We start from the raw sequence: 27,007 nt of genomic DNA, 5'->3' as shown, positions 1-27,007 counted from the left end.
CATATAACTGTGCGGCTCCGCTCGGCGCCGGCCTCACTGCTTCCCAGGCACGGCGTTCACCTTGCGCGGCAGCTCGGCCATGGCTCGGCTCCCCTGTCCCGTGAGCCGGTCCTGAGGAGCAGCTGAGCTGCCGCACTTCGGACGGACCGAGCTGGTCTTGACTCTGCGCCTTTGTACCGCAGCCTTCTTTCCTACTTCCTTTCACCTACTGCTCCTTCCCGCTCCGCCTGCAGAAGCTCTGCTCGGGGCTGAAGACACTTCCCTGCCCGTGTGTGCATAAAGCTCGACTTTCCCTTCTCTTGCAGCAGCGCCGTTGCACTTTCCCCGCCTCCTCCTCATCCTCTCGGGGCGGGCGGGCTCGCACCCCTTCTCGGCCGCTGTCCCCGCCAGCAGCCCGCCGAGGATGCGGCTCTCGGTGCTGAGCCCGTTGCTTCTGCTCTCCTTCAGCTGCAGCCCGGGCGCCGCGGACCTCCTTGTGGCCCGAGCCAAGTGCCCGACCCGCTGCGATGTCTCCAAGTGCCCCAGCCCTAGCTGCCCCAGCGGCTACGTCCCCGACCGCTGCAACTGCTGCCTCATCTGCGCCGCGGGCGAGGGGGACTCCTGCGGCCGCAAAGAGGACCCGCCTTGCGGGGACAGCCTCGACTGCCGCTACCCCATGGGCAAGCGCTTCGCCAAGGGGGTCTGCCAGTGCAAGCTCAGCGCCCAGGTGTGCGGCAGCGACGGCCGGACCTACGAAAACATCTGCCAGCTGAAGGCGGTGAGCCGCAAGGCGCTGCAGCACGGCCTGCCCGCCGTTGCCCAGGTTCAGAAGGGAGCCTGTGAATCGGGTAGGAGCATGGCAGGGCATGCCCGGGGGAGCGGGGGGCAGAGGGCAGTGGGTGGACAGCAGAGGGCCGGGCTGTTTTCCACACTAAGAAAAATGGTGATCCTGTGGTCCTGCACTAGCCGGGGAGTGGAACTAGATGATCAGGTAATTAGTGATAGAACAGAGAATTAGAACAAGAGGCAATAGCCTCAAGCTACGACTGGACGTTAGGAAAAGTTCGCCGAGTGGTCAGGCATTAGAATGTGCTGCCCAGGGAGGTGGTGGAGTCACCAGCACTGGGTGTGTTTAAAGGTGGTTTGGATGGTGGTGCTTGGGGATATGGCCTAGGGGTGAACCTTGTAGAGTAGGGTTCTGGGTTGGACTTGGTGATGCTGAGGGTCTTTTCCAACCTGACTGTTCCTGTGATGTTCAGACATCCCTTCCAGCCCCTACCATTCAGTGATCCTGTGTGACCTGGGAAGGCTGGGTGGCTCTAGGGTTGGCAAGAGACTGCAAGGTATCTCACCTGGCTGCCAGCAATCACTGTGATGTAGAGGTGGTGCTCAGGTCCTTTCTGAACAGAGAAATCCTTCTTGAACGTCATTGTGGGCCCGAGGCCTGGTGGTGTGGTTGGAGAAGGTTTTGCCTTGGCATGGCTGTGGAGAGTTGATGTGCTGCATGCTGCTGCAAGGCTCAGGTGAGCTGGAGGTGAATGCACCTGACAGCACAGTCTTCTGTCTGCAGTAACATACTAGGGTCTATGCTCAGATATTGATATGCTGTGGCAACTTCAGTCTGGAAGGTTTTACTTCAGACAGTTTAGTAATCTTTGAAGTGGATCATTTTAAAACCTATTATTAAAGTGGGTCACTTCATGGAAGTGTCACTCTGCTAATATCTTTCCATATACATACTGATTACTAACAGGTTATTTTGAGGGTTGGCTTCTACTCTCTTTCTCATTTTGCTCCTGGAAAGAAAATTCATAGGCATAATAGAGCTTTAAATCATGCATTAGTGTTTCCTTTGAGTCAGGTGAACCCCTAACCACCCTGTTTATTCATAGATAGCAAGCTTGACAAAATTATTGGGAGAGGTCAAAGGGAGAAGAGCTACTGTTGTAGCCTCTGAGTTGGGCACCTTTCATATATCCCACTCCTGAGAAGAGGTAAACTGTGGTGCTGAGAGTGAGGAGCTCAAGTGATATTCCTGGAGTTCCTTTAGGAGTATCTCTTGTCAGAGGCAAGAATTGCTCAGAGTGCCAGCCTGGAACAGCAAATGATCAGTGTCTCTGGTGTTGTGTAGCTGTAAGTTGCTGTTTGTCTGTTCTTTTTCACATCATCATCCATTAGCTCTCGTGCTCCTAATACTTGGTTGGAACTGATCCACATGAAATAATCAGAGTGTGAGCTAGCCTGCAGCTGAGGGCTTACTGAGTGCTTAGGCTTTGGTATATATGACATTTCCTTTAAGGAATCCTCCTGAATCTACTGTTAACAGGCTTAGGAATTTGGAGCCATGAAGTAGAAATAACTTGTTTTTGTTCCAGGCAACTATTTTAGCGTTCACTTTCTTCTGGCTTTGTTTTTCTTGTCCCAGAAAACCTCAGCTTCAGTTGAAGCATCTGGTTCTCTGTTAAGTCTAAAGAATTGTTGTATTCAGTTCTACAGCTGGACAAATTGAAGCTTAAAGAAACCAAATGCCTTGCTCAAGGTCAGACTGAGGTGGTGGTTGAGCCAGGAATAGAACTCAGTGACGGTTTGGGGGTGTTTTGTTGTTGTTATTTTTTTAAACAATGGCATGCAAAGGCTGTAATGAGAGGTTTAAAAGAAAGCTGAGAGTTTAAAATTACTCTCTCTCTCTTCCCTGCTCTCGAAAGCAATTTGGCCTTAGATGACTCAGAGTTTGAAAGGCTAGCTAGTCATGCCACTTAACCATACATACATTAAAACAATCTCAGATAACTGTAGCTTTGCATAGTGACTTAGGCCAATTTCACAGCATGCAGTTTTTGAAACCTCTGCTCCTGTCCATTTCCAGTTGCTTGTCTTGATGCTGAGTCTGGCTCTGACAGGCTGAGATGCTGAGGTCTCCTGTTGGTATGAGGGAGGTTGTAGACAGGCGGGGGCTGGTCTCTTCTCCCAGGCAACCAGCACCAGAACAAGAGGACACAGTCTCAAGCTGTGCCAGGGGAGGTTTAGACTGGATGTTAGGAAGAAATTCTTCATAGAGAGAGTGGCCATTTGAATGTACTGTCCAGGGAGGTGGTGGAGTCACCATCGTTGGAGGTGTTTAGAAGGAGGCTGGATGGGGTGCTTGGTGCCATGGTTTAGTTGATTAGATGGTGTTGGATGATGGGTTGGACTCGATGATCTTGAAGGTCTCTTCCAACCTGGTCTGGTCTGCTCTATTTCTATTCTATTCTATTCTATTCTATTCTATTCTATTCTATTCTATTCTATTCTATTCTATTCTATTCTATTCTATTCTATTCTATTCTATTCTATTCTATTCTATTCTATTCTATTCTATTCTATTCTATCCCTGCCATCAAAGCCTTGCAGCTGTCTCCAACTGCATTTAGAGGAATGCACTGCAAGGTACTGGCTAGAAACAGACTCTAGTCACATTCCTTTACTGATTGTTTTACTTGTGTCTGATTTTGTTTGGAGTTCCTGCAGGTGAGGCTGGAAATTGTACAGCATTGGGTTTAGCTCAGGGTGTAGCACTTCCAGGCTGACACCATAGGTTTACCTTATGAGAGTCACTTGGGAGGAAGGAGTAACAAGCATCTGAAGGCAGTGAGGTGTCTGTGCTGGAAGGCTTGTGCCAGTCTGTCTGGCTGTGTGACTGCTACACTGCACAAGAAAGCCCCTTTGGTGCTGGTTCACCAGATTGCTCTCAGCTGTGCACAGTAGACATGCATTGTATAAACAAGTTGCCCGAACCATAATGTGGCATTAAACTCACCGAGGCTTTATGGTCAGTGCACAGCTATGCAACTTGATCTTAATGCTGAATTAATCCGAAAAGCTGCCCATGAACCTATGTTTCCAGCAGATGTTTCTGTTTTTTAAGCAGAGACATTATAATCTTTTATTTGTCTTTCATTTCTCTCCATGAAAGCACAGTGGGGACAGTGTTTATCCCTGGTGATCAGATCTGCCAGGTTGCCGTCCTCCCTTAGACATAATAATTTTGCTGAGCACAGATCTTTTCTGAAGCTGGTTTGAAAAGGGGGAACAGCCTTAAAAGAATGAGTTTCCCAGGCTCACAGGTTCCTAATGAATACAAAATTGTGGATTTTAATGCAGTGTGCTGTCTTTAAGAAAGCATTGAATGTGATCTGATTGAATTCTGGAGGGAGCAACTTGGCAGATATTCAGAGACTTGCAGTCTTTTGCAAATATAAATGGGTCTGGCTTTATTTTCTTCAGGGGGATTATGACAGTTTACTTCTGCTGTTTGGTTTTTTTCCTTTCTTCTTCTTTTTCTATTCATAGTAGATGAATTCTACAAATTGATTGGAGCTCCTGATTTGCAGGAGTCTTAATGAGATTGCAGAGGTGCTGTTTCTGCAAGAAAGCCAATAAAATCACTGTTAGATGAACTCAGAGCTGTAGGTGACAGTACTGTCCAAGAAAAAGCTTTAAGCTAATCAAGGATATTCCAACCTGACAGGCACTGAGCTTTGGCCCTGTAAATCCAATGTAGCTGGAGCCCTTAGAGCTGTAAATGTAAGTTGACATTTTACAGGACAGGATGAACACTAACTCTGGCTTGTGCACCTACATCCAAATCTGGGGTTTGAGTGTTCTGTGAGAGGAGCTGGGGAGCTTCTGAAGATCTAACTAGTTCAGATGGTAGGGTGGGAGTTAGACCTGCTGAGCACAAGCCCTGTGAAGAGAGGCTGAGGGAAATGGGGTTGCCTAGCTTGGAGAAGAGGAGGCTCAGAGGAGACCTTATTGCCCTCTACAACTACCTGAAGGGAGGTTGTAGCCAGGTGGGGGTTGGTCTCTTCTCCCAGGCAACCAGCACCAGAACAAGAGGAAACAGTCTCAAGTTGTGCCAGGGGAGGTTTAGGCTGGATGTTAGGAAGAAGTTCTTCACAGAAAGTGAGATTGGCCATTGGAATGTGCTGCCCAGGGAGGTGGTGGAGTCACCATCACTGGAGGTGTTTAGAAAGAGACTGGATGGGGTGCTTGGTGCCATGGTTTAGTTGATTAGATGGTGTTGGGTGATAGCTTGGACTTGATCTCTAAGGTCTTTCCCAACCTGGTTAATTCTATTCTGTTCTAAAAGCTGCTGCATTTGTGGTTGGAGAAGATTGAGACAATCTGATTCTGTTGAAATGTGAAGACAGCTAAAGACTCATACTGTGTAAATGTGGTTTTGCTTGAAGTACAGCCTGATTGCAGCACCTTTAACCTCTTGGTTATACAAGAGGTAGTTAATTGGATCAAATTATGGCTTTTTTTGCCAAGATAAATTAGCTTTGGTTAGTGTGAGATGATTTTGAATATGCAGTAATAATGTGGGAAATAATGGATGTTAGTGAGTGACCTTTGAGAAAAATGTGTGGCAAATATCAGTAGGTCAATAGGTCACAATGCACAAAGCTGCTGGAGATTTGGAGCTTTTGCTTCCACAGGCCAGCAGAGGTCTGAGAGCTGTGTGAAGCTCTGCAGGGCAGCAACAGCGGCTTGGGGAGGTGGGAAGGGAAGAAGACAACACATGTTAAATGTTTTAGAAAGAACAGGAGCAGCAGCTGGTGTCTGCCAACTGAAGCAAACTAAAGGGTAGAATCATAGAATCAATAAGGTTGGAAAAGACCTCAAGGATCATCAAGTCCAACCTGTCATCCAACACCTCCTGTCTACTAAACCATGGCACCAAGTGCCACATCCAATCCCCTCTTGAACACCTGCAGGGATGGTGGCTCCATCACCTGCCTGGGCAGCACATTCCAATGGCTAACAACTCTCTCTGGGAAGAACTTTATCCTCATCTCCAGCCTAAACTTCCCCTGATGCAGCTTGAGACTGTGTCCTCTTGTTCTGGTGCTGCTTGCCTGGGAGAAGAGACCAAGCCCCTCCTGGCTACAACCTCCCTTCAGGTAGTTGTAGACAGCAAGAAGGTCTTTCCTGAGCCTCCTCTTCTCCAGGCTAAACAACCCCAGCTCCCTCAGCCTCTCCTCACAGGGCTGTGCTCAAGGCCTCTCCCCAGCCTTGTTGCCCTTCTCTGGACACATTCAAGTGTCTCAATGTCCTTCTTAAACTGAGGGGCCCAGAACTGGACACAGGACTTAAGGTGTGACCTACCCAATGCTGAATACAGGGGTACAATGACTTCCCTGCTCCTGCTGGCCACACTATTTGTGATGCAGGCCAGGATGCCATTGGCCTTCTTGGCCACCTGGGCACACTGCTGACTCATATTCAGCTGAAAACCAGTACCCCCAGGTCCCTTTCTGCCTGGCTGCTCTCCAGCCACTCTGACCCCAGCCTGTAACACTGCATGGAGTTATTGTGGCCAAAGTGCAGCACCTGGCACTTGGACTTGAAAGCCCTGATTCTACTCCTAGTTACAATACTTGCTTCCAGGGTCACTATGCACAATGTGTGCCATGTTGGCTGTTGCTTCCCTCTTCAGTTTTATCAAGCTGCAATTCTTCCTTTTTAAAGGATATTGAGAACTTCTGATGGAAACCAGCACTTAACATTTTAGTACATAATAATTAATTAACAGTAATCAATATTTCAGTTCCCTTAAACAGTGTGAGAGCAAATATTAGCTTGCAGTTACAAGTCCACAGCTTGAGTTCCTAGTATGTCTTATAAAGGTTAAAGCTTCTCATCACTCCCAGGAAATGATTCAAGGGAGATCAGTTTCTATGGAGGCATCTGAACTTTAAGTCAATGTCCTGTCATCAGAAATTAGTTCCCACCAGACAATAGTAAGAGCAGCTCACCTCTTGTCAGATCTTCAGTTACAGCTTTCCTACAAAGTCTGCATGTCTGTTATTTCTGATGCTCCTTGGGTTTAGCTTTCCCTTTAATATGTAGTGCAGGTTTGGACTCATTCAGGTCTGAGTGTTCTTGTCCTCTGGCCCCAGTATGGAGGTTCTGGACTTGTGCTCAGACTAAGGAATGCTCTCAGTATGGTATGGAAGTAGGACAAAATATGCTTCAGTTTTACAGCCTCCTCTCTGTTGCTGCATTTTGTTTTCACTGTCTCTCTCCATGCTTACATCCATCCCCTGCTTTTTTTCAGACTTCTCTTCCCTTCTTTTCTACCCCAAATCTTCACTGGAAAGCCAGTGCCACCTGTGATGTTTCCCTGGGGGCTAGTCAGGAGTGGTTTAAACCTGAGTTCTTTGGCAGGTGTCTTCCTCTGCTTGTGGCCATGTGCAGTGATGATTTTGCTGCCCTGACATACATAAAGCTATGTTGGTTTCTACCAACTGGAAGCCTACTTTCACCACACATCCACACCCCCCACAGCCCCATTCTATGCTGGCTCACCAGCTGAGTGTCTAGCCAACTGCCTTTCACAGATGCTAAGTGTGATGATAATGTTCCATCCCATCAGTGGACGTTGCTGTAAAGGAGGTACAGCATGATCAGGCAAGCTGTTTGTGTGAACTGAGAGTAAGAGAAATCTTCAGTGGCTTAGGAAGATGAATTAGTAACAGCAAATTGTGCTTACATCTGGCTGTCCTCTGTGATTCCTGTTTGCAGTGTCTCTTTCAGGCTAAGTAGTGACACAGTTGGGTAGAGAGATTTGTCAGAGTGCGTGAGAATGTCCATGAACATAATAGACCCAGGCCAGGCCTGCCAAGTTGTTCTTCTGTTTATACCAACTCACATAAGTGGAGCTTGCTCAGTGTAAGCATGGTTTCTTTCCCCTCACAAGTAAATCCCGTGGCCAGGAACAGGAAAAGGAGCTCATGGATTTCTATGGAGAAGTGCCTAATTGTCTTGATCTGGTTTCTTCAACACTTTCTTCCTTGGAACCAGTGTTGGCTCCACTCTGGAAGTTGCTGTCTTTGCTTCATGTCTTTTGAATGCTGTGGTAATGTAAGGCCTTTGCTTTCTGACTTTGTACAGCCTTTAACACTTCATGGTCAAAGTGAGAACGCAATCTCAAGCTGTGCCAGGGGAGGTTTAGGCTGGATGTTAGGAAGAAATTCTTCATAGAGAGAGTCATTGGCCATTGGGATGTGCTGCCCGGGGAGGTGGTGGAGTCACCATCACTGGAGGTGTTTAGGAAGAGACTGGATGCACTTGGTGCCATGGTTTAGTTGATTAGATGGTGTTGAGTGATAGGTTGGACTTGATGATCTCAAAGGTCTCTTCCAACCTATTCTATTCTATTCTATTCTATTCTATTCTATTCTATTCTATTCTATTCTATTCTATTCTATTCTATTCTATTCTATTCTATTCTATTCTATTCTATTCTATTCTTTCTAAGAGACTGTAGCTACCATAACAACCTATTCTGTCACCCACTATCATGAATCAGTCAGTGAGACAACTTCTTTTTCGAGTGGGTTAGACTCCATCGTGCTGTAATCTTTATATTCATCCCAAGTAACTTACAAGTTGCAAGGTTTAATGGTCAGTAAAACATTTGTAGATAAGGACTGGTGAAGATGACCTTTGAAGTAAGAACTACACAGAACACTAAAATGCCTTGGAATGGGCTGCCCAGGGAGGTGGTGGAGTTACCATCACTGGAGGTGTTAAAAAAGAGGCTGATGAGGCACTTAGTGCCATGGTTTAGTTGATTAGATGGTGCTGGGACTTGATCTCAAAGGTCTTTTCCAACCTGGTTAATTCTATTCTTTTTGTGTGCTTTTCCTTTTGTGTGTGATTCCTCCTACCTGCTTTCCTTGTAAAGACAGAATCTGGGCTGGACTCGTGGCTTGAATGTGGTGTAGAAATAGGCAAACCCTGAACCCTTAGAGACCAGATGTTGACTTGGCACACAAATGCTAATGTGGAGTATGTTCATCCTTCAGCATGTTATGAGCAAGTCATGGTGGTGCAAGGCATAAATTCTGAGGGGTTGATTCTGCTTAGAGTTTAGAAAATAGAGCCTCTCCATCCTGACTAAATGGCAGGAAAAGAATTACATCTCCTGGGTAAGCAGTGTGCTCTTGCATCAGGTTTGAAAAAAGCCCAAAGTGTTAGTGCTGTATCTGATTACTGCTCCCTTCCCTACATCCCATAGCTCCTGTTCAAACATCAGGCTGTGAGCAAGGAGGATTGCTCTTAGAGTGTAGTAACAAGTCTCCTATCGTAGCTTTAATATGTAGAGATGTGTCCCTGTGGATTAGGGATTGCAGGGATGTATAACATGATGGCACAAGCAGTGTTAGTACCTTGTGATACCAGCAGCCAGGATGTGTGGGTTTTTTCCTCCTCCTAAGATCTTCATCCCACAGGAGTCTATTCAGTGTTCAGAGATGCTGTGTGTAGTCCTGTTAAATGTAGAGCTGTACTGGCTCTAAGCAGAGCATTTAGCATTTATTCATCTATTGCTACATCCACCTGCCTGCAGCAGCTGAAATGTGACTTTGCAGCACCTTTCAGGTGCAAGGTTTGCCATTTAGAGCAGGTTTCTAAGGTATCTGCTTCAAAAAGTCCTGACAGCTTCCCAGATGCTGCGGCTCTGAAAGTCAACACTTTTTAGACTGCATCTAGACTGCTGCATCTGGTTTTGGACACTTCAATACAGGAAAGGTGTTGGCAAACTGGAGTGAGTTCAGGAGAAAGTCACAAGGGTGGTTGATGGGGCTGGATGTCCCTCAGCTTCTTTTCACAAGAGATACCTGGGCTTGCTCAACCTGGGGAAGAGGAAGCTTCAGGAGGAGCTAACAGCAGCTTTCCTGTACCCAGTGAAGTTGTGAGGCTCTGTAGTTAGTAGTGGGAGGATAGGAGACAATGGGCATGAGTTGAGACATCAGTCTCAGCAAGAGAGATTCAGACTACATACCTCATGGAGGACTGTGAAGCAGTGGGACAAGCTGGCTGGAGAGTTTTGGAGACTTCATGTCTGGAGGTATACCCAGGTGGGTAGAGCCTTTGAACAGCCTGGTTTGCCCTTGCAGCTGACCCAGCTTTGAGAGACCTCCTGAGGTCTCTTCAGCCTGATTTATCCTGTGGGTTTTGGTTAATAATTAGCTGTTGTCCTGAGAAAAGTACTCCAGACAAGGCTTGTAGACTTCCAGGAAAATCCAAGAACCTGCAGGCAAGTGATGCTGATGTTTAATTTTCTAAGGATCAAGCTAAATGCTGGATATATGTTGAACCATCCTAGTGACTTTGATTGTTTTGCCAGTATCTGGTTGGAAGTTACCCTGATAGGAGAAGCAATTCAAAGCATATTTATTTCACCTCCTTGGCAAAAGTGGGTGTTGTCTTATTAACATATCCAATTCTTTCTGCTAGTATAGGTCACCTACAGTCCAGCAGCCCAAGGTACAAGTTCAACTTCATAGCAGATGTGGTGGAAAAGATTGCACCTGCAGTTGTACACATTGAACTTTTCCTCAGGTAACACTTCCAGATCTTTTGGATTTGAATTGCATGGTTGAACAGTGAATTTCCAGTGTAGTCATTTTCATTTGCAACTGTTGAGTGTTCCCAAATACTGTTTCAAAGCAAGCTCCTTTACCCAGTGAAGCCCCCATTGGTGTGTTTTGTTCCTTTTCAATAGGTCACTTTGGTTGGGTTTAGGCTCTGCACAGCACTTTACATGCTGGCTGCCATAAAATAAGCTTAGCCCATCTTTGGAGCTCTCTTCAGCCTTCACTACAATGTGTTGTTGTTTTTCAACTGAGATAATAAACATAGTCCAACAAGCAACAATAACCTAGAAGTTAAGCTGGGAAAACATAGCTCCTTGTTGCTCATTCTTCTTTCAGTGAGAGGTGGTTTCATTTTGGCATGGAGAGGATTAGAATGTAGTGTGCTGGCCAGGTGTAACCTATCTAAACAGAAATGAGTTCTGCTGGGAGAGAAAGGAACTGAATTGCTGACCAAGACATACTAATATTCACTGTGCTGAAGCAAGTTTAACACTGAGTGCTCCAAACAGCCTGGGAGGCAGGTTTAACAGTGAGTGCTCAAACCAGCCTGCTGTCAGAACAAACTACTACCAGTAGTATGTTTACTCCATGCCCTCAGTGCCTCTCTGCTTGGAGTACTCTTAATTTTGCTTAGAATTTTTTGCAGGCTCTTTCAATGTGCAATGGTCCAGATAACCATATTTTTCTGAGCCCTAGCTTTGTGCATGTGGCAACTGCTCTTTGGAGAGGATGTTGCAGCTGAGGATGTTTAAGTTCTCTGCATATGTTGCTGGGGTTGTTTGTTCTTTCCCTATAAGTAAATGTTTGTCCAGCAGCCTGCTGGGCGCTAATTGTGATGCTGCCTTCTGCCTGGGGTTGGCTCCAGTTCTTTACTGCTCAATAGCTCAGAACTTTCAAACCACTTCCTAATAAGGACCACAGCTTGGAAGAAAAAAAGAATTTGTGGACCTTTTCTCATCTTCTGCTGCCCAGGCACTTTTTCATCCCCTAACAAATGGAAGGTCATTACAGCAGCAGTTCATAAAGAAAAGTCATAATACTTGTAAAGTGTTTATGAAGTCTTTTCACTGTCTCTGTTGCAGCAAATTTTGTTTCCCAACAATTTTTATCCATTGTTGGTGGGTTTTAATTTCCTTTCTTTCACATTCCCAGTCTGTCAGTTCCCTTTTTCCTGCCAGTCAATACTTGGGCGTCACAATTCCCTGAGATGTCATCTCTTTACCCCTCTGTCCAGCTGCAAGGTTCAGTTGTCTTCCTCTTTTGTCTTCCTCCATTGTTCCTCTTCCTCATTGTTCCTCTGCTAGTTCCTGACATCATTTGCTTCCTGTATAGAAGAGCAACTGATGGGATCAGATGGGCTCCTTCTTTTTCCCTGTTTGTCACCTAGCCTCCTTGCAAGGAAGTCTATGAAGATGGAATTGGAACCCTCAGCTGCTATCTCCCTGACTGACTAAAAGCAGTCACAGTTTTTGGCAGAGGATCCTTTCTTTGTCCTTTTTTTTCTTTTTAATGACATTTTTGCAGGGCTTGTAGGCCATCAAATGCTTTACTTCTCAGTGTGAAAGGTCATGAATGATCTCTAATGTAATCTCTTAAACTGTGCTTTTCTCATGAGCCCTAATTACTTGCTTCCTCTACAGGCACCCTCTCTTTGGCCGAAATGTGCCTCTCTCCAGTGGATCTGGCTTTATTATGTCTGACTCTGGTTTAATTGTGACCAATGCCCACGTGGTGTCAAGCACCAATGCTATATCAGGGAGACAGCAACTGAAAGTGCAGCTACAGAATGGAGACACCTATGAAGCAACCATCAGAGACATTGACAAGAAGTCTGACATTGCAACGATAAAGATTCACCCCAAGGTGAGCAGCCACAGGCAGGGGGATGAATTAATCTGGGACCCCTGTTTCTGTTTCATTTAGTGCAGAGGGATTGGCTGGGATGTATTTAGGAATTCCTTGGAAATGTGTCTAGGAAAACAAGGTACTGAAATACAGGCCTTAGAGTTAAATCACTTTGTCTTCTGTGCTAGGAGTAGCTAGAAACAAGGGAAACGTGCAGCTCAACTAGTAAGTAGCCAGATTTCCCTATTGTGACCTGAAGACCCAGGTTACTTTGGTTAACCCTTCCAGCTTTGTGCCAGTAGCTGGACTGCAGGTGGTACATGGTGTAGGGAGAGCAACAGGCTGGTCAGTAGCTGGTTTGCATACTGCTTCCAGGAGGAGGAGTGAAAATCTGCTGAAAATGGGGAAATCTCTCTCAGAATGTTTCTGGCTTCATTTTTCTGGGGGAAATTGCAAGGTGCTACTGCTAGCAGTTCATTTCTGAAGGGTTTGAAGTAGTAGCACCCTGCAGTACACTAAGTTTACTTGGCTTCAGTTTGGGGTGTGGCTTTTTCATTCATGTGGCGGCAAGTGGATGTTTCTAACTTCTTGCTAGTTCTTGATCTTTCCAGTCAGGTTATGTTTAGGTATAAACAAATCTTTCTTTCTGTGTTTACTTAAGAAAAAGCTACCAGTATTGCTACTGGGACACTCTGCTGATCTGAGGCCAGGAGAATTTGTGGTGGCCATTGGGAGCCCATTTGCCTTGCAGAACACTGTGACCACGGGGATTGTCAGCACCGCTCAGCGGGATGGCAAAGAGCTGGGCCTAAGGGACTCAGATATGGATTACATCCAGACAGATGCTATCATCAATGTAAGTACTGGGGTGTGAGCAGCTGAGCCTCACAGGCCTGCCACCTTCCCCACCTAATCAGCAGGACATGTGTGCTCTGAGAGATGGAACCACTAAACAAATCAGTGATAGGCTTCTCTTTTACAAAGATACTACACAGTGTCTGTAGGTTATGGTCAGGATTGGTGTTGTGATAAGTAAAAGTGCCCTCTTTGAGGTTGTCTCTGAAGATGTAACACATGGCAGACCCTTCTCATCCTGCAGGTCTCATGCAGTTACACATGGTTCTGTAGACCACCAGTAAATCAACACTTTTGTCTGCTTGTTCAGCTGATCTGGCCAAGCAAGCTCTAGAACATGAGCCAAAGTTTCTTTCATCTCCCTGCATTGGAAGCAGATGGAGTACTGAGGTTGATAGTATCTGCTTCAGTTTCATGACAGGACACTCAGACAAGAACACAAGGAGGGGGCTGTTTTCTCTATTGTTCTTCTTGTTTTCCCTTTGCAAATCACATGCTTCAAGTAAGAATCTAGGGGTAGAATAACATGAAGTTTGAGGTACAGTCTGGAGTTAAGGATCTCAGCAGTGCATATTGCACAGAAACACAGGAAAGTAATGTCCCCTCAGAGTAGCTTGGAGGGATCCAGAGAGCTTAAGTCAAGTCCTTGGGTGTGTATACAACTTGTACTCATTCTAAAAAGGGCACTGCACGCATCTCTGAGGAGGAAAATAGCCTGAAAGAAAGCAGCCTGCAGTGTTATGGCTTAAATCTGTTATACATTGACAGGGAAATATTTTCAGGACTTATTTACTGTACCTCAGTGTCACATTTGACATGACAAGTCATAACTCTTAGTGTTTTACACAGATAAAGCACTTCACAATTGTTTATCATCATGGACTTGTTGAGATTAATTGTAGGGGGAAGAAAGAGGGGATTGCTTCTGGCACCAAAAGAAGACATAAAAAGGGAGCTTTACCCAAAAGCTTCTGTCTGATCCAGGAGCTGAACCTCAACATTGAATTGGAATGACCCTTAGTTGTATAAGGAGTATAGGAAAAAATTACATGAAATAGTTTTCTTGGGAGCAGACACTGAACTGGTGGCAGAAGTGAAATCAGAACCTGGAATTCTTCAGGATTCCTCAAGAGCAGACTGCTGCCTCGGTATATACCTAGGCTTTCACTGCCCTCAAGAGCTGATGAGCAAATTGAGACATGGAATGGTGATAGCAGAGGAGGTAAGGAAAATGACACCAGATTTGAATTGCTTTGCCATCTGAGACCACAAAATGTGAAGCTAGTCCCTGGCATTGGGATGCTTTGTGCTTAGCTAATGCAGGAGTTCTCTCCTGAGAACGGGAGGAGTTTCAGAGCTGGGCTATTCAGAGCATTCCTGTGGCTCAGCCAAGACTTCCCTGCAGGAATGTGCATGCAGCTGCCTTCTGAGAGCTGCTAGGAACATGGGGCAGGAGAAAATAGGACCCTGCCTTCCAAAGTGGAGCTATACTGCATGTGCTGAGGTGGTCATCCTTCAGGCAGAGGACAGGTGAAGCAAAAGTGATAGGCTGAGGAAGGCTGAAAAATCATTACCTTGGTTCCTGTGTCAGTCAGATGTAAAATCAAGTGTGCAGCCTCTGCTCACCGAAAAGATGCAATCTGACAAACTGATCTCTTGCTTTAAACTCAACCTTCTAAGCTGTTCTAGAAGCTTTAATGTCTGTTTTATTCTGAGAATTGATAAGGTTTGCCCAGTGCTATCAAAGTGTAAACAGTTTGTGGCTCAAGCTGCTGTCATGCATCACTTAGCTTTTGTTTCTTTTGAGCGGTTAAGCTGCTGCTCTTGGCTGTTCAGCAGACCTACTTGAAAACTGGCCTTGCTCAAAAACAATCTTGTTGAGCCAACATGAGGATGAACAAGAAACCCCTCCAAATCTCATTTCCTGTAGCCCTGTTAGATGTTTGCTCTGAAGGCCATTATGTATTAGGCAATTTCAGACTGCTCAGAGCTGCTGTGTGCTCTCCCTAGAGAGAGCTGCATGTCCCTGATTACAAAATCAGCCCTTCTGTGGTACCTGCCTTATACAATGTGTTGTGGTTAGAGATGTGGGGCACCATGCTCTTCTCTGGTGGAGAGACTGACAGGCTTACAAGCCAAAACGAGGAGCAAGCCCAGTTAAGACCTGGCTGTGCACCTCACTGAACTCTAACTTTAAATTGCAATGAATTCTTTCAATACCTTGTCCTGAGAGCCTTTAGAAGAATTTAGCACTGCTTTTAGCTGTTTAATGACTCCTCTTAAACTTAGAAGCTGAACTCTGGAGTGATAAGTTGCTGCTCTTAATTTACAGCCTGTTTCTGAAAAGCAAAATAATCTAATTACAAGAGCTGTGGACTTGTGAACCATTCCTGTGGCAGTCTGTAATCAATATTGTGTTCTTCAGTGCTGCCTAAGAAATAACATGCTCTCTTTCATTCACTTGAAACCAAGTTTGAACTGAGAATTGCCTTTCCTACAGTGAAGCACCAATTTATTGTCCCTTTATGTCCTTTTCACAGTATGGCAACTCTGGAGGACCTCTAGTTAATCTGGTAAGTGCGAGTGGCTTGGTTTGTGTGGTGTTGTGTTTCAAGTTTCCTAGGTCACACCAGCTTCCAGTCACTAAAGCTAGCTGTAGGCAAATTCTCTCAAACTAACACAACCTGTGCAAGTTCCATCTCAGTTTATGCACCCCTGAAAAAAACATTTCCTCATAGAGCAGAGGAAGTTCTACGCAGCAGTGGGGAAAATAGGGTCTGGTTATGTTTGTTCCCACCGTGAAACCTGGGATGCACAGCAAGGGTGGGACCTGGTTAATCAGCACAAATGGTTTTAAACCAGCCCTGATTTTTGGAGGTTGCTGAATTGTAGCTGTAGTGATTCCACTATCCAGTGGAGGGAATCTCTTGCTGAGTGGTGGGGTGGGCTTTGGATGAACAAACTGTAATGTAATCTCTCTGGCCATCACAGCTCAATGTGAGACGGATGGTGAATCACAGCCCAGATCCTCCCTTACAAGAAATGTTTGTTTCTGGAGTGATTACAACACTCTTAGAATGTCTTACACCAGCTTTAAGCATGAAATGCTGGGCAGTGGGCTGAACCCTGTCACTTAGGAACAAATGAATTGGGTGTTGTCTCCCCACAGGATGGTGAAGTGATTGGGATTAACACCTTGAAGGTCACAGCAGGAATTTCTTTCGCTATCCCTTCAGACCGCATCACTCAGTTTCTCACAGAGTCTCTTGACAAACAAAGTAAAGGTAAGGCCTGCAGGGAGCAGCGTCATCTTCCAGTGGTTGCCATCATCTGGTGGGGAGGTGCCCAAGGACATGGATCTGGGATCCTGTTACTGAGAGGAGCAGCATTATTTTACAGTGTAGACCACCACAGATCTGGAAATAGAAAACAGCTTCACGGAAGTAGGAGAGATGGTTCATGATTCAACCCCCTGGAGAGTAGACAATAGCTGTAAAAATCTGGGGGGGAAAGGGCCTCTGAGGACAGGACACAGAGAAGTCATAAGTCTGACATGATCTTGAGAACATCTGGTGGTTTATTCAAGGAGCCTTATCCTTTTCCCTTTCCAAGGGGAGTATATAGTCCATATACTATGGACAATAAGGTGAAAACTTTAATGCCCACAGATGGAGTGTAGCCTGTGCAGTGTCCTTGGATGATCTTTGTTTTGCCATGGTCATTCCTCTCAGTGCTGTATAACTGGATGTTCTGGTAGACTCTCAGAGCCCAGTGGGGGAAGAGCTATGTGCCAGTTCCTGAAGAGCTGCATGGAGAAGGGAGAGACAGAAAGAAAGGAAGGTCCCAGCACCAAAGAGCACAGAAATCTGAACAAGCCAGCAACTGACAGCTGCAGTGCTCTGGGCTCTTCATGTGGCTGCCTTGTTTATGTGACACTGTAGGGGTGTCCTACTACATGCTGCACAGCCAAAGCTAATCAAGTAATGCTTCAGCCAGGCCAAACCTTCCTTTCTCTTTTGCTTGCCAATTCATCTCTCCACACCCTACTCATCTTGTGTCATGACTGTTGGCTGCTGCTGCTTCTCTTGAATCTTTTTCATATTAATCTTGTCTTCTGAATTCATCCAGCTGCTGATGCCAGGATTCTTTCCCTACACCATTGTCTTCTGAGTGTTCTCTCAGATATCAGAAGCTTTCCTTAGTCAAAGGTTTTAAAGTTGTGCATCTGATTGTATCTTTGAGGCCACCTCAGTTATGATGAGTGTCACCTCATCTGTGGCTTTCTGAATTCCCCACATTAGATTGGTTTCACTTCTTGATGGGGTGTGTGTGTGTGTGTGTTTGTGCAATTGATGAAGAAAGTTGTTAATTATCATTTGGAAAGTACATTGCCAAGCAGCTGACAAGTCTGTTTCAGCCAACATGTCAAAACCTCATTTATTCACCCAGGTGAAGCTATTTGTTGGCTTCTGAGACACAGGTGTGTGTCATGAGGGATGTTACCCTTCAGAACCAAGCTGCTTCTCTCAAACCAGGAGGGGTGATTCTTTACTCTGCAGGTGTGGCTCTAGAGGCCTGAACTAGCTTCATGCAGGAAGCCCCCCATCTTTATTTAGAATAAACCTTTATTTAGAATAAACCAAACCAGGTTGGAGGAGACCTTCAAGATCATCGTGTCCAACCCGTCAACCAATCCAACCCACCCAAACAGCTAACCCATGGCACCAAGCACCCCATCAAGTCTCCTCCTGAACACCTCCAATGATGGTGACTCCACCACCTCCTTGGGCAGCCCATTCCAATGGGCAATCACTCTCTCTGTATAGAACTTCTTCCTAACATCCAACCTGAACCTCCCCTGGCACAGCCTGAGACTGTGTCCTCTTGTTCTGGTGCTGGCTGCCTGGGAGAAGAGACCATCATCCACCTGTCTACAACCTCCCTTCAGGTAGTTGTAGAGAGCGATAAGGTCACCCCTGAGTCTCCTCTTCTCCAGGCTAAGCAACCCCAGCTCCCTCAGCCTCTCCTCACAGGGCTGTGTTCCAAACCCCTCACCAACTTCATTGCCCTTCTCTGGACTCATTCCAGCAAGTCAACCTCCTTCCTAAACTGAGGGGCCCAGAACTGGACACAGTACTCGAGGTGCAGCCTAACCAGTGCAGTGTAGAGGGGGTCCCTGGGAACTGGAGCTGGGAAGTCAGTGAAGGCCACCCCTGAAATCAGCCACTTTACTCCTTCAGGAATCTTTGCCTCCAGAGAGGGTGGATTTGCTGAGCCCAGCTAGAGGGCCTTGTAACAGTCCTCTTCCAACAGGGCCTAGAGAGAACTTCACTTGTGGAACCCTAAGGAAAAACCACAGTGAAGGACTCAAGTCTCTCCTGTGGTTGTAATGTGCTGTCTGATTTTTCATCATTCTCATCAGCCTCTGAGCAGAGGAAAAGGATTCACACTGACTCTTATGGTCAGTGTGACCTCTGCTGCTTGGCATACCTTGGGCATAGGCAAGTTTTACATTTTTTAGGCTTTTTTTGCTCTTTTTGTTTCTTTTTCCCCCTATTTTTTGTCTGAAGCACCTCTGTACTTCTGCTGCAGGCAGAGGAGCAGCCATTTCAATCCCTTGATGCATAGAGAGCATTTCCAGGAGACCATTTCACCCTATTTGAGACTTAGTTTGCATTTTTTTTCTTGAAGCCTGTGGTCATAGTTTTCAGGTCTGTATAGACATAATTTCTTGACATAAGTAATTGATGCAGGCAGAATTTTTTGGGATGTTTCCATCATGCCTCTCTTCTTTTGCTCCAGTTACACTCAGTGGGCTCCACCCTTGTGGTACAATTAGCTCATAGAAGTTCAAGGGTATTAGCAGTTTGCTCTAAACATCATATTGCCTGAAGATGATAATATCCCCTCAGGAAACTGTTCCTTCCAGCCAGACTCTGGCACACAGGAGATGCTTGGAATATTGTTTCACAAGCTTGACCTTGGTCTTTCAAATCCCAGTTGTTCAGCTAACTACCAGTTCTATAGAGAAAGCATTTATTAGGGAATCACAGTATGGCTTGGGTTGGAAGGGACCTCCAAAGCTCATCCAGTCCAACTCCCCTGCACTCAGCAGGGACATCCTCCACCAGATCAGGTTGCCCAGAGCCTTGTCAAACCTAATCTTGAATATCTCCAGGGATAGGGCCTCAACTACCTCCCTGGGCCACCTGTTCCAGTGTTCCACCACCCTCATGGTGCAGAGCTTGTTCCTAACATCCAATCTAAATCTGCTTTTCTCTCATTTCAAACCATTGCCCCTTGTCCTGTCCCTGCAGGCCTGTGGCAACAGCCCCTCTGCAGCCTTCTTGTAGCCCCCTTCAGATACCAGAAGGCCTCTATTGCTGAAGGCCTGTCCATTGCATCTAACTGCAAACCAACAGGAGCAGAGAGGGGTGAAAGTGGAGAGGATTGCTTTTGGACTTAAGTTCTGTGGTGATTATTGTGCTTCTGGCTGCCTGGGGTCAGCTGCTTGTGACTTCCTATTAACACAAAAGAGACTGAAGTTTAAAGCAGTGGTTCACTTGGTTTTGTACCCCTGGAAGCAGTGTTTAATCTGGCTTGGGGCTTCCAAAAAATGAAATTATTTGAACCTCTCTCTCTGCTGTGCTCTGCTTTAAGCCACAAGAGGTTTCACATTTGTTCCACCCAATCTAACTTCATTAACCTTCGTTTAACTCCTCCTGGGGCTTCACCCTGGTGATGTGCTGCATAGATTTAGAGCTTCACTTTTTATTCCATCTTTGCTTCCTCTTCACTGCATAAGATGTCAGGATGGAAGGTGTTGGGACTTGTTACTCCCAGAGCAGATGTAGTGTGACAGTGGTAGTTCCAGGTGCCATCCTTTGCCAATGTGGCTTAACCCTGACGTCCAGAGGGCTCTCCTCTGGGGATGATAAATGCTACAACTGCTTGTCTGGGCCTCCTCAGTCTCTGCTGCTATTTCTAATAAACTGGACAATTCTATTCCCTCTAATCATTGTTGATGAAAACTTTGTGCCAGATGTTTGACTTGAGTTACATGGAATGGAGGCCTGAAGTGTTTTCACCTGTGTTCTCCCAGATGAAATGGCTGGAGGTTGGGAAGGGAAGGAATCTGGAGTGGGGCAATAATTCCCTTTTAGAGCTGCATCATTTCTGCTGTGATTTCATTCTTGCCCAAGCTTCTGCTTGTGCTTTTTCTTTCAGATCAGTTTCTTTTATCTCTTCTTCCATTTTCACTTTCCTATAGTGTAAACATTCCTAACTGAGCTCCCAGAGTATGTTTTGTGCTTCTGCATATTTCTGCTTCACACAGGCAACAAACTTTTTAGTGCAAAGAGTAAACCTTCACCAGAGAGTCTGTCCTCTACATATCTCATCGTGATGGCACTCAACTAACAAAGTGCTGCACTTTGGCCACAACAACCCCATGCAGTGCTACAGGCTGGTGTCAGAGTGGCTGGAGAGCAGCCAGGCAGAAAGGGACCTGGGGGTACTGGTTGAAAGCAGCTGTATATGAGCCAGCAGTGTGCCCAGGTGGCCAAGAAGGCCAATGGCATCCTGGCCTGCATCACAAATAGTGTGGCCAGCAGGAGCAGGGAAGTCATTGTGCCCTGTGCTCAGCATTGGTTAGGCCACACCTTGAGTTCTGTTTCCAGTTCTGGGCCCCCCAGTTTAAGAAGGACATTGAGATTCTTGAATGTGTCCACAGAAGGGTGACAAAGCTGGGGAGAGGCCTTGAGCACAGCCCTGTGAGGAGAGGCTGAGGGAGCTGGGCTTGTTTAGCCTGGAGAAGAGGAGGCTCAGGGGAGACCTTCTTGCTCTCTACAACTACCTGACAGTACAGCTGATTGATTTCACTTCAAAATAGGGGAAAGGCAGAACATTTCTGGGAGAGGCAAGGCTGGTGGTTACAGATGTTCAGTGTAGTAAATCCAGTGTTTAGTAGTCAACAGCTTCCCTGACACTAATGGGAATATTTGACATGCATAAGGTTCAGGACTAATTCCTTGACTTGGGACAATTTTTCTTGGAAAGAATAAGAGTTAGAAGACACTGTGTACATCTCTCTCTTTTTTTTTCCCCAAACTGTCTCCTCACATGAGAACATGGAGAAGCCCAAATAAAATTGTGAAGTACTGCTCCTGGAACAAGTTGAGGGGAAATATTGTTTCATACCGGATGTAACTAAGTACTGAACCACTCACTCCAGGATGTCATCAAGCTGCAGTGTTTTCATAAGCCAGCTGTGGAGTATCATGACTGCTATAATTCAGCTACAGAAACGTGGTGGTGTTCCTAAAGGACTGAATTGTCACCACTTAGAATTCTGTGGAGTCCTGGCTGATGATGGAATCCATAGAGTGGTTTGGGCTGGAAGGGACCTCTGGTGGTCATCTAGTCCAGCCCCACCGCAGTGCGCAGGAGTGTCTTTAACTAGATCCCATCCAACCTGACCTGGAATGTCCCTAGGAATGGGGCATCTACCACCTCTCTGGGCAACCTGTGTTTCACCACTCTCACTGTAAAACATTCCTTCCTTCTATCTAATCTAAATCTGCCTCTTATAGTTTAAGACCATGTCCCCCTTCCAGCCCTGCTGCAAATGTCCTTCCCCACCTCTCTGGAGGCTAAGACAGTGAGATCTCCAACCCCAGCTCTCTCAGCCTGTTGCCACAGTAGAGGTGTTCCAGCCACTGATCATTTTTATGATTGGTTTGGCTAATCTCTCTGGAGTCTTTTTAAAACTTGCTTTTCATTTTTTGGGGCAGGTTAGAATCCAGGTGAATCCTTGCTTGTCCTTTCTCTGAAATGTGGACCCTTTCATTCCCTTCAATCTCGTTTCTCCAGTTTAATGAGAACACCATATGATTTCATTGTCTTGAGCAGTTTCAAATGAAATTGGCAGCTGGTTGCAAAATTTTCCATTTACTGAAGCCATGTGCTATTAGATCACAGAAACTCACCTGAAATTCCTGAAGGAAAACTCTTCTGGAGTGTAAATGAGCCCCTCCCTTACCCTCACCTGCAGGGCAGAGAATTGGCCTTCTGCAACCAAGGCTAACCAAAACAAAACCTGTCCTCAGTGGAGATGTGTCTGGTCTCTGTTGAATCCTGTGAAAAGCTCACACATCCTGTTTTGACAGCTCATCAAAGTCACTATTTTTGTCAATGTTTGCCTCCATTTCTGAGCTATCCTCTGTGTGATTTGCAGATGGGAAGAAGCGTTTCATTGGCATCAGGATGCTGACCATAACACCTGCGTGAGTACCTCGGCAAGGGGATCTGGGTGGGCATGCCTGGGGTCAGCAGTGCTTCAGAACTTCACCATTCAGCTTTCATTACAGCTCTCCAGAGAACCCAGAAGTGTGCATTAGCTTCTCTGAAGCTTTCAGACAGTTCAGTGATGCTGGTAAAATATGTTCTGAGACCTGGAGAATCACTGTCAGCCATGGGGTAGAAGCCTCATGCCTGGAGGTTTTTAAATCCAGCCTGGATGTGGCTCTGAGCAACCTGATCTAGTGTGAGGTGTCCCTGGCCATGGCAGGGGGTTGAAATTAGATGATCCTTGAAGTCCCTTCCAACCCTAACAATTCTATGATTTTTCTAAGCATTGATAGTGCTGAGTGCTCTGTTGAGAGCTGAAGGAAAGTAGGAAGAGGCTGAACACAGCTTTTGGTTCTTGATGAAGATGTCTGGAGTTACACCAGGTTTTAGGTGATGTGAAAAGATTAGATTAGACATCAGGAAGAAATTCTTTACCATTGGAACTGGTTGCCCAGATAAGTTGTGGAGGCTCCAAGCCTGGTACTGTTCAAAGCCAGGTTGGATGGGACCTTGAGCAAGCTGGTGTAGTAAAACATGTTCCTGCCCATAGCAGGAGGGTTGGAACTTTGTGCTCTTTAAGGTCCCTTCCAATCCAAATGGTTCTATAATTCTGTGAGATCAAGATGCTGCTTTCAGGTGACCATGAGTGGGCCTGAGGGTTTGGCAGTAGTTTTTCCAGTGCCAGTGGAGGCCATAGGATGTGAGATTTGGTTATCTGGAAAGAAAGCAGTTGTGAAAGTGCAGAACTAAAGCTTCATGCCTCCATGATAAAGCCAGAAGATGGGCATCCTCCTCCAGTGTGCCTCTGTCTCACACTGCTTCATCTTGCTGCTCCCCAGCTGTACCCTGCCATAACACATGAGGGCTCTTACACTTGAGTTCTTTCCCAGCAGTAGGCACCTTTCCAAAGTGGCAGCAGGCTAAAAAGTTGGAGAAGACAGTTTCCAGCTGGTGTTGTAGTAAATCCATCATTGTATGTTGAGTTCAGCTCTTGCAATCCTTCCCAAAGGGTCGGATCCTCAGCTGGAACAAATCTCAGTAATGGTATTAGCATCACTGGGAGAGGAACTCAGAATGTTGCTCTGCATAGTTGTGAACACCAGAAGAGGTTTTTCTGCTTTTGTGGCATCTAGTGAAGCAGTGTAAGATGTCTCCAAGCCTGTTCTCATCAAAAGACTACTTGGCTTGGCATGTTTAATTGTTAGCTTCCACAGTACAACCCCCAATGAGATTGAGCTGCAAGCAGCCATTTGGGTTTGCTTTGCATCTGAGGCCCCCCCTGGTTTTCATGGCTGACAGCAGAGTCATCCATCTAGAAGTGAGTTTGAACCCACACAAGGAACACACTTAAAATGATGTCATCTCCTTATAAGTGAGGGGATGTTTTCAGAGTCTGTGTTTTGCAGCTGGTTCCTGTCGTCTTTCCTTAGAAAGGGAGGCACTAACAGTTCTTAGAGGAAACCTGAGGAAGCTGAGCTTCCTTGGAAAGCTCTCACAGTTCTGAGCTAGCTGATGCCTGAAGTTATCCAAAGCTATGCTGTCTGGATAAAGACAAATGACTTGCAAAATGAAGAAAGCAACATTTCTAGCAGATCTGTGCACCATCACCAGACTGATGCTTTGGCACAGGAATGTCTCTGACCAGGTCAAGGAGTGCTGCTGTCCCTGTGCTCTTCTATAGTGTCCTCTCTGCTACTGCTGCAGACAGCAGAAATCAGGTTCTTGTGGGAGATGTGCAGGACCTTTAAATGGAGCATGCTCTGCACAGGGAAGTAGTTTTCACTTGCTGAAATCTTCCTTGTCTTGGTCCAAATCCTGTGTGTTCTCATCGCAGGAGCAAGGAGCTATCAGTGAAGTCATTTTCATCACACACACACAAAAAAATGAGAGGAGGTTAAAAATAATGTTGGAATGCTGTTGATTTTGTGGTGGAATCAAATGCTGCATGATTTTCTTCTCCTTTCAGCTTGGTGGAAGAGCTGAAGCACAGCAATGCTGATTTCCCTGATGTCAGAAGTGGCATTTATGTCCATGAAGTTGTTCCAAACTCACCTTCGCATCGGTACGTAGAGCACACTGGTTGCTTCCCCAGAAGTAAATCCTCAAGTAGATGGTGGTGAACATTCTGTTCTTTTTCTCTGCACAGAACATGCTCTTAACTGCACTGGTTAGGCCACACCTTGAGTCCTGTGTCTAGTTATGGGGCCTTCAGTTTAAGAAGGAGATTGAAGCACTTGAACATGTTGAGAGAAGGGCAATGAGGCTGGGGAAAGGTCTGGAGCACAGTCCTGTGAGGAGAGGCTGAGGGAACTGGGGTTGCTTAGCCTGGAGAAGAGGAGGCTCAGGGGAGACCTGCTTGCTGTCTACAACTACCTGAAGGGAGGTTGTAATCAGGAGGGGGTTGGTCTCTTCTCCCAGGCAACCAGCACCAGAACAAGAGGACAGTCTCAAGTTGCACCAGGGGAAGTTTAGGCTGGAGGTGAGGAGAAAGTTCTTCCCGGAAAGAGAGATTGGCCATTGGAATGTGCTGCCCAGGGAGGTGGTGGAGTCACCATCCCTGGAGGTGTTCAAAAAGGGATTGGATGTGGCACTTGGAGCCATGGTGTAGTTAGTCATGAGGTGCTGGGTGACAGGTTGGACTCGATGATCTCTGAGGTCTTTTCCAATCTTATTGATTCTATGATTAACTGCCTTTTGCTTCTTGTCCTTGCAGGGGAGGGATCCAAGATGGAGACATCATTGTGAAAGTCAACGGGCGGCCCCTGGTGACCTCCAGTGACCTGCAGGAGGCTGTGATGAACGAGTCACCTCTACTACTTGAAGTTCGAAGAGGAAATGATGACTTACTATTTAATATTGAGCCTGAAGTTGTCATGTAAATAGGAGTGAGGAAGCTCTCACCATAATTAAACACACTTACCCTGGAACACTAGATACCTCCTTTACAGCTGCAGTCCTTTCCCTTCCTCTTGACTAATGACAAGGTGGACTAACTTAACTGCCTGAGCCATTTCTGTACATAGTAGCTGAGGTGAATTCAGTTGTGCTCCTTCTAGATTTCACCTGTCAAAGAACTGTGTTCTGGGGAGGAGGAAAACAAATTTTGGGTAGCTGGTTAAAAAAATGGAGGCCACTTCCTGCAGGCTCACAGCAGATCCAGTTCTGTATTTACGTAGACCAAAATCCTGCTGGAAGTGAGAAGCATGCCAAGAGGGGAAATCATAGTATCATAGTATCAGCCAGGGTTGGAAGGGACCAGAAGGATCAGCTAGTTCCAACCCCCCTGCCATGGGCAGGGACACCCCACACTACATCAGCCTGGCCAGAGCCTCATCCAGCCTGGGCTTAAACACCTCCAGGGACAGGGCCCCAACCACCTCCCTGGACAACCCATTCCAGGGCTTCACCACTCTCATGGGGAAGAACTTCCTCCTCACATCCAGCCTGAATCTCCCCACCTCCAGCTTCATTCCATTCCCCCTAGTCCTATCACTCCCTGAGATCCTGAGCAGTCCCTCCCCACCCTTCCTGTAGCCCCCTTCAGATACTGGAAGGCCACAATGTGGTCACCTGGGAGCCTTCTCTTCTGCAGACTGAACAGCCCCAACTCCTTCAGTCTGTCCTCATAGGAGAGGTGCTGCAGCCCTCTGCTCATCCTTGTGGCCCTTCTCTGGACACCTTCCAGCACCTCCAGATCCCTCTTGCAATAGGGGCTCCAGAACTGGACACAATACTCCAGGTGGGGTCTCACCAGTGCAGAATAGAGGGGGAGAATCACCTCCCTCGACCTGCTGGCCACACTTTTCCTGATGCAGCCCAGGATCTGATTGGCTTTGTGGGCTGCAAGTGCACATTGAGAGCTCATGTTGAGCTTTCTGTCCACCAGCATCCCCAAGTCTCTCTCCTCAGGGCTGCTTTCCAGCCAGTCCCTGCCCAGCCTGGATTTGTGCCTGGGATTGCCTCGACCCAGATGCAGGACCCTGCACTTGCTCTTATTGAACTTCATGAGGTTGGCTTGTGCCCACCTCTCCAGCCTGTCAAGGTCCCTCTGGATGGCCTCCCTTCCCTCCAGCGTGTCTGCTGCACCACACAGTGGTTCTTGAGCTCCAAGAACCAAGCCTATTGCAAAGCAAAGCTGAGCTTTTCTTGTATTGTTTTCTGTAACTTTTCTTTTTCTCCAATGTGAAATTGCTGTTGGCAAAAGCTTGTGTTTGCTCTTGGTGCTTCTGTGCTGCTGGGAGGTGAAATCTGTAAATAGGAAAGGAGCAAAAATGGTCTCAGGCTATGGAGTGTTACACCTAGGTCATGCGAGTTTGGAATATAGTAAATGATTCTTATAGAATTACTGCCTTGTTCTGTAAAGCAAAAGGATGTGCTGAACAAAGTCAAGTTTGAGAAAGTGCACAGTTTGTTTTGTTTTGTTTTTTTAAAGCATTTGATACAAATCAGTTTTGCATTGTACTGGTAAGCTTTGCTGTAAAATTGTTACACTACTTTGGGCTTGGACTCTGTATGTTTCTACTGTCAGGAGATTAAAGTTTACACAATTGCCTGTT

The 27,007-nt window shown here is 46.3% G+C and overlaps 1 protein-coding gene across 1 annotated transcript; it reads left to right on the top strand.

Moving 5' to 3' along the window:
* On the top strand, positions 1–27,007 carry HTRA3 (HtrA serine peptidase 3). The gene is made up of 9 exons (XM_068149653.1): positions 1–827; positions 10,269–10,368; positions 12,044–12,266; positions 12,910–13,104; positions 15,644–15,676; positions 16,273–16,387; positions 22,339–22,387; positions 24,418–24,513; positions 25,165–27,007. Exons 1-9 carry the CDS (start codon positions 404–406, stop codon positions 25,328–25,330), a joined length of 1,401 nt encoding a protein of 466 aa, XP_068005754.1. The 5' UTR covers positions 1–403; the 3' UTR covers positions 25,331–27,007.

The sequence above is a fragment of the Melanerpes formicivorus genome, unplaced genomic scaffold, assembly GCF_026170545.1.
Source record: "Melanerpes formicivorus ecotype bairdi unplaced genomic scaffold, bMelFor1.0.p_v2 SCAF_18, whole genome shotgun sequence".
Lineage (NCBI taxonomy): Eukaryota > Metazoa > Chordata > Aves > Piciformes > Picidae > Melanerpes > Melanerpes formicivorus.
Note: the sequence above shows the minus strand (reverse complement) of the source record. Positions and strands in the feature narration are given on the sequence as shown.

What these genes read in the sequence shown, in the direction of transcription:
- HTRA3 (XM_068149653.1), top strand. Translation starts at nt 404, where the DNA reads ATGCGGCTCTCGGTGCTGAGCCCGTTGCTTCTGCTCTCCTTCAGCTGC. An exon ending in GAGGACCTCTAGTTAATCTG is followed by an intron (nt 15,677 to 16,272) that starts GTAAGTGCGAGT and finishes GTCTCCCCACAG; the next exon opens with GATGGTGAAGTGATTGGGAT. An exon ending in ATGCTGACCATAACACCTGC is followed by an intron (nt 22,388 to 24,417) that starts GTGAGTACCTCG and finishes TTCTCCTTTCAG; the next exon opens with CTTGGTGGAAGAGCTGAAGC.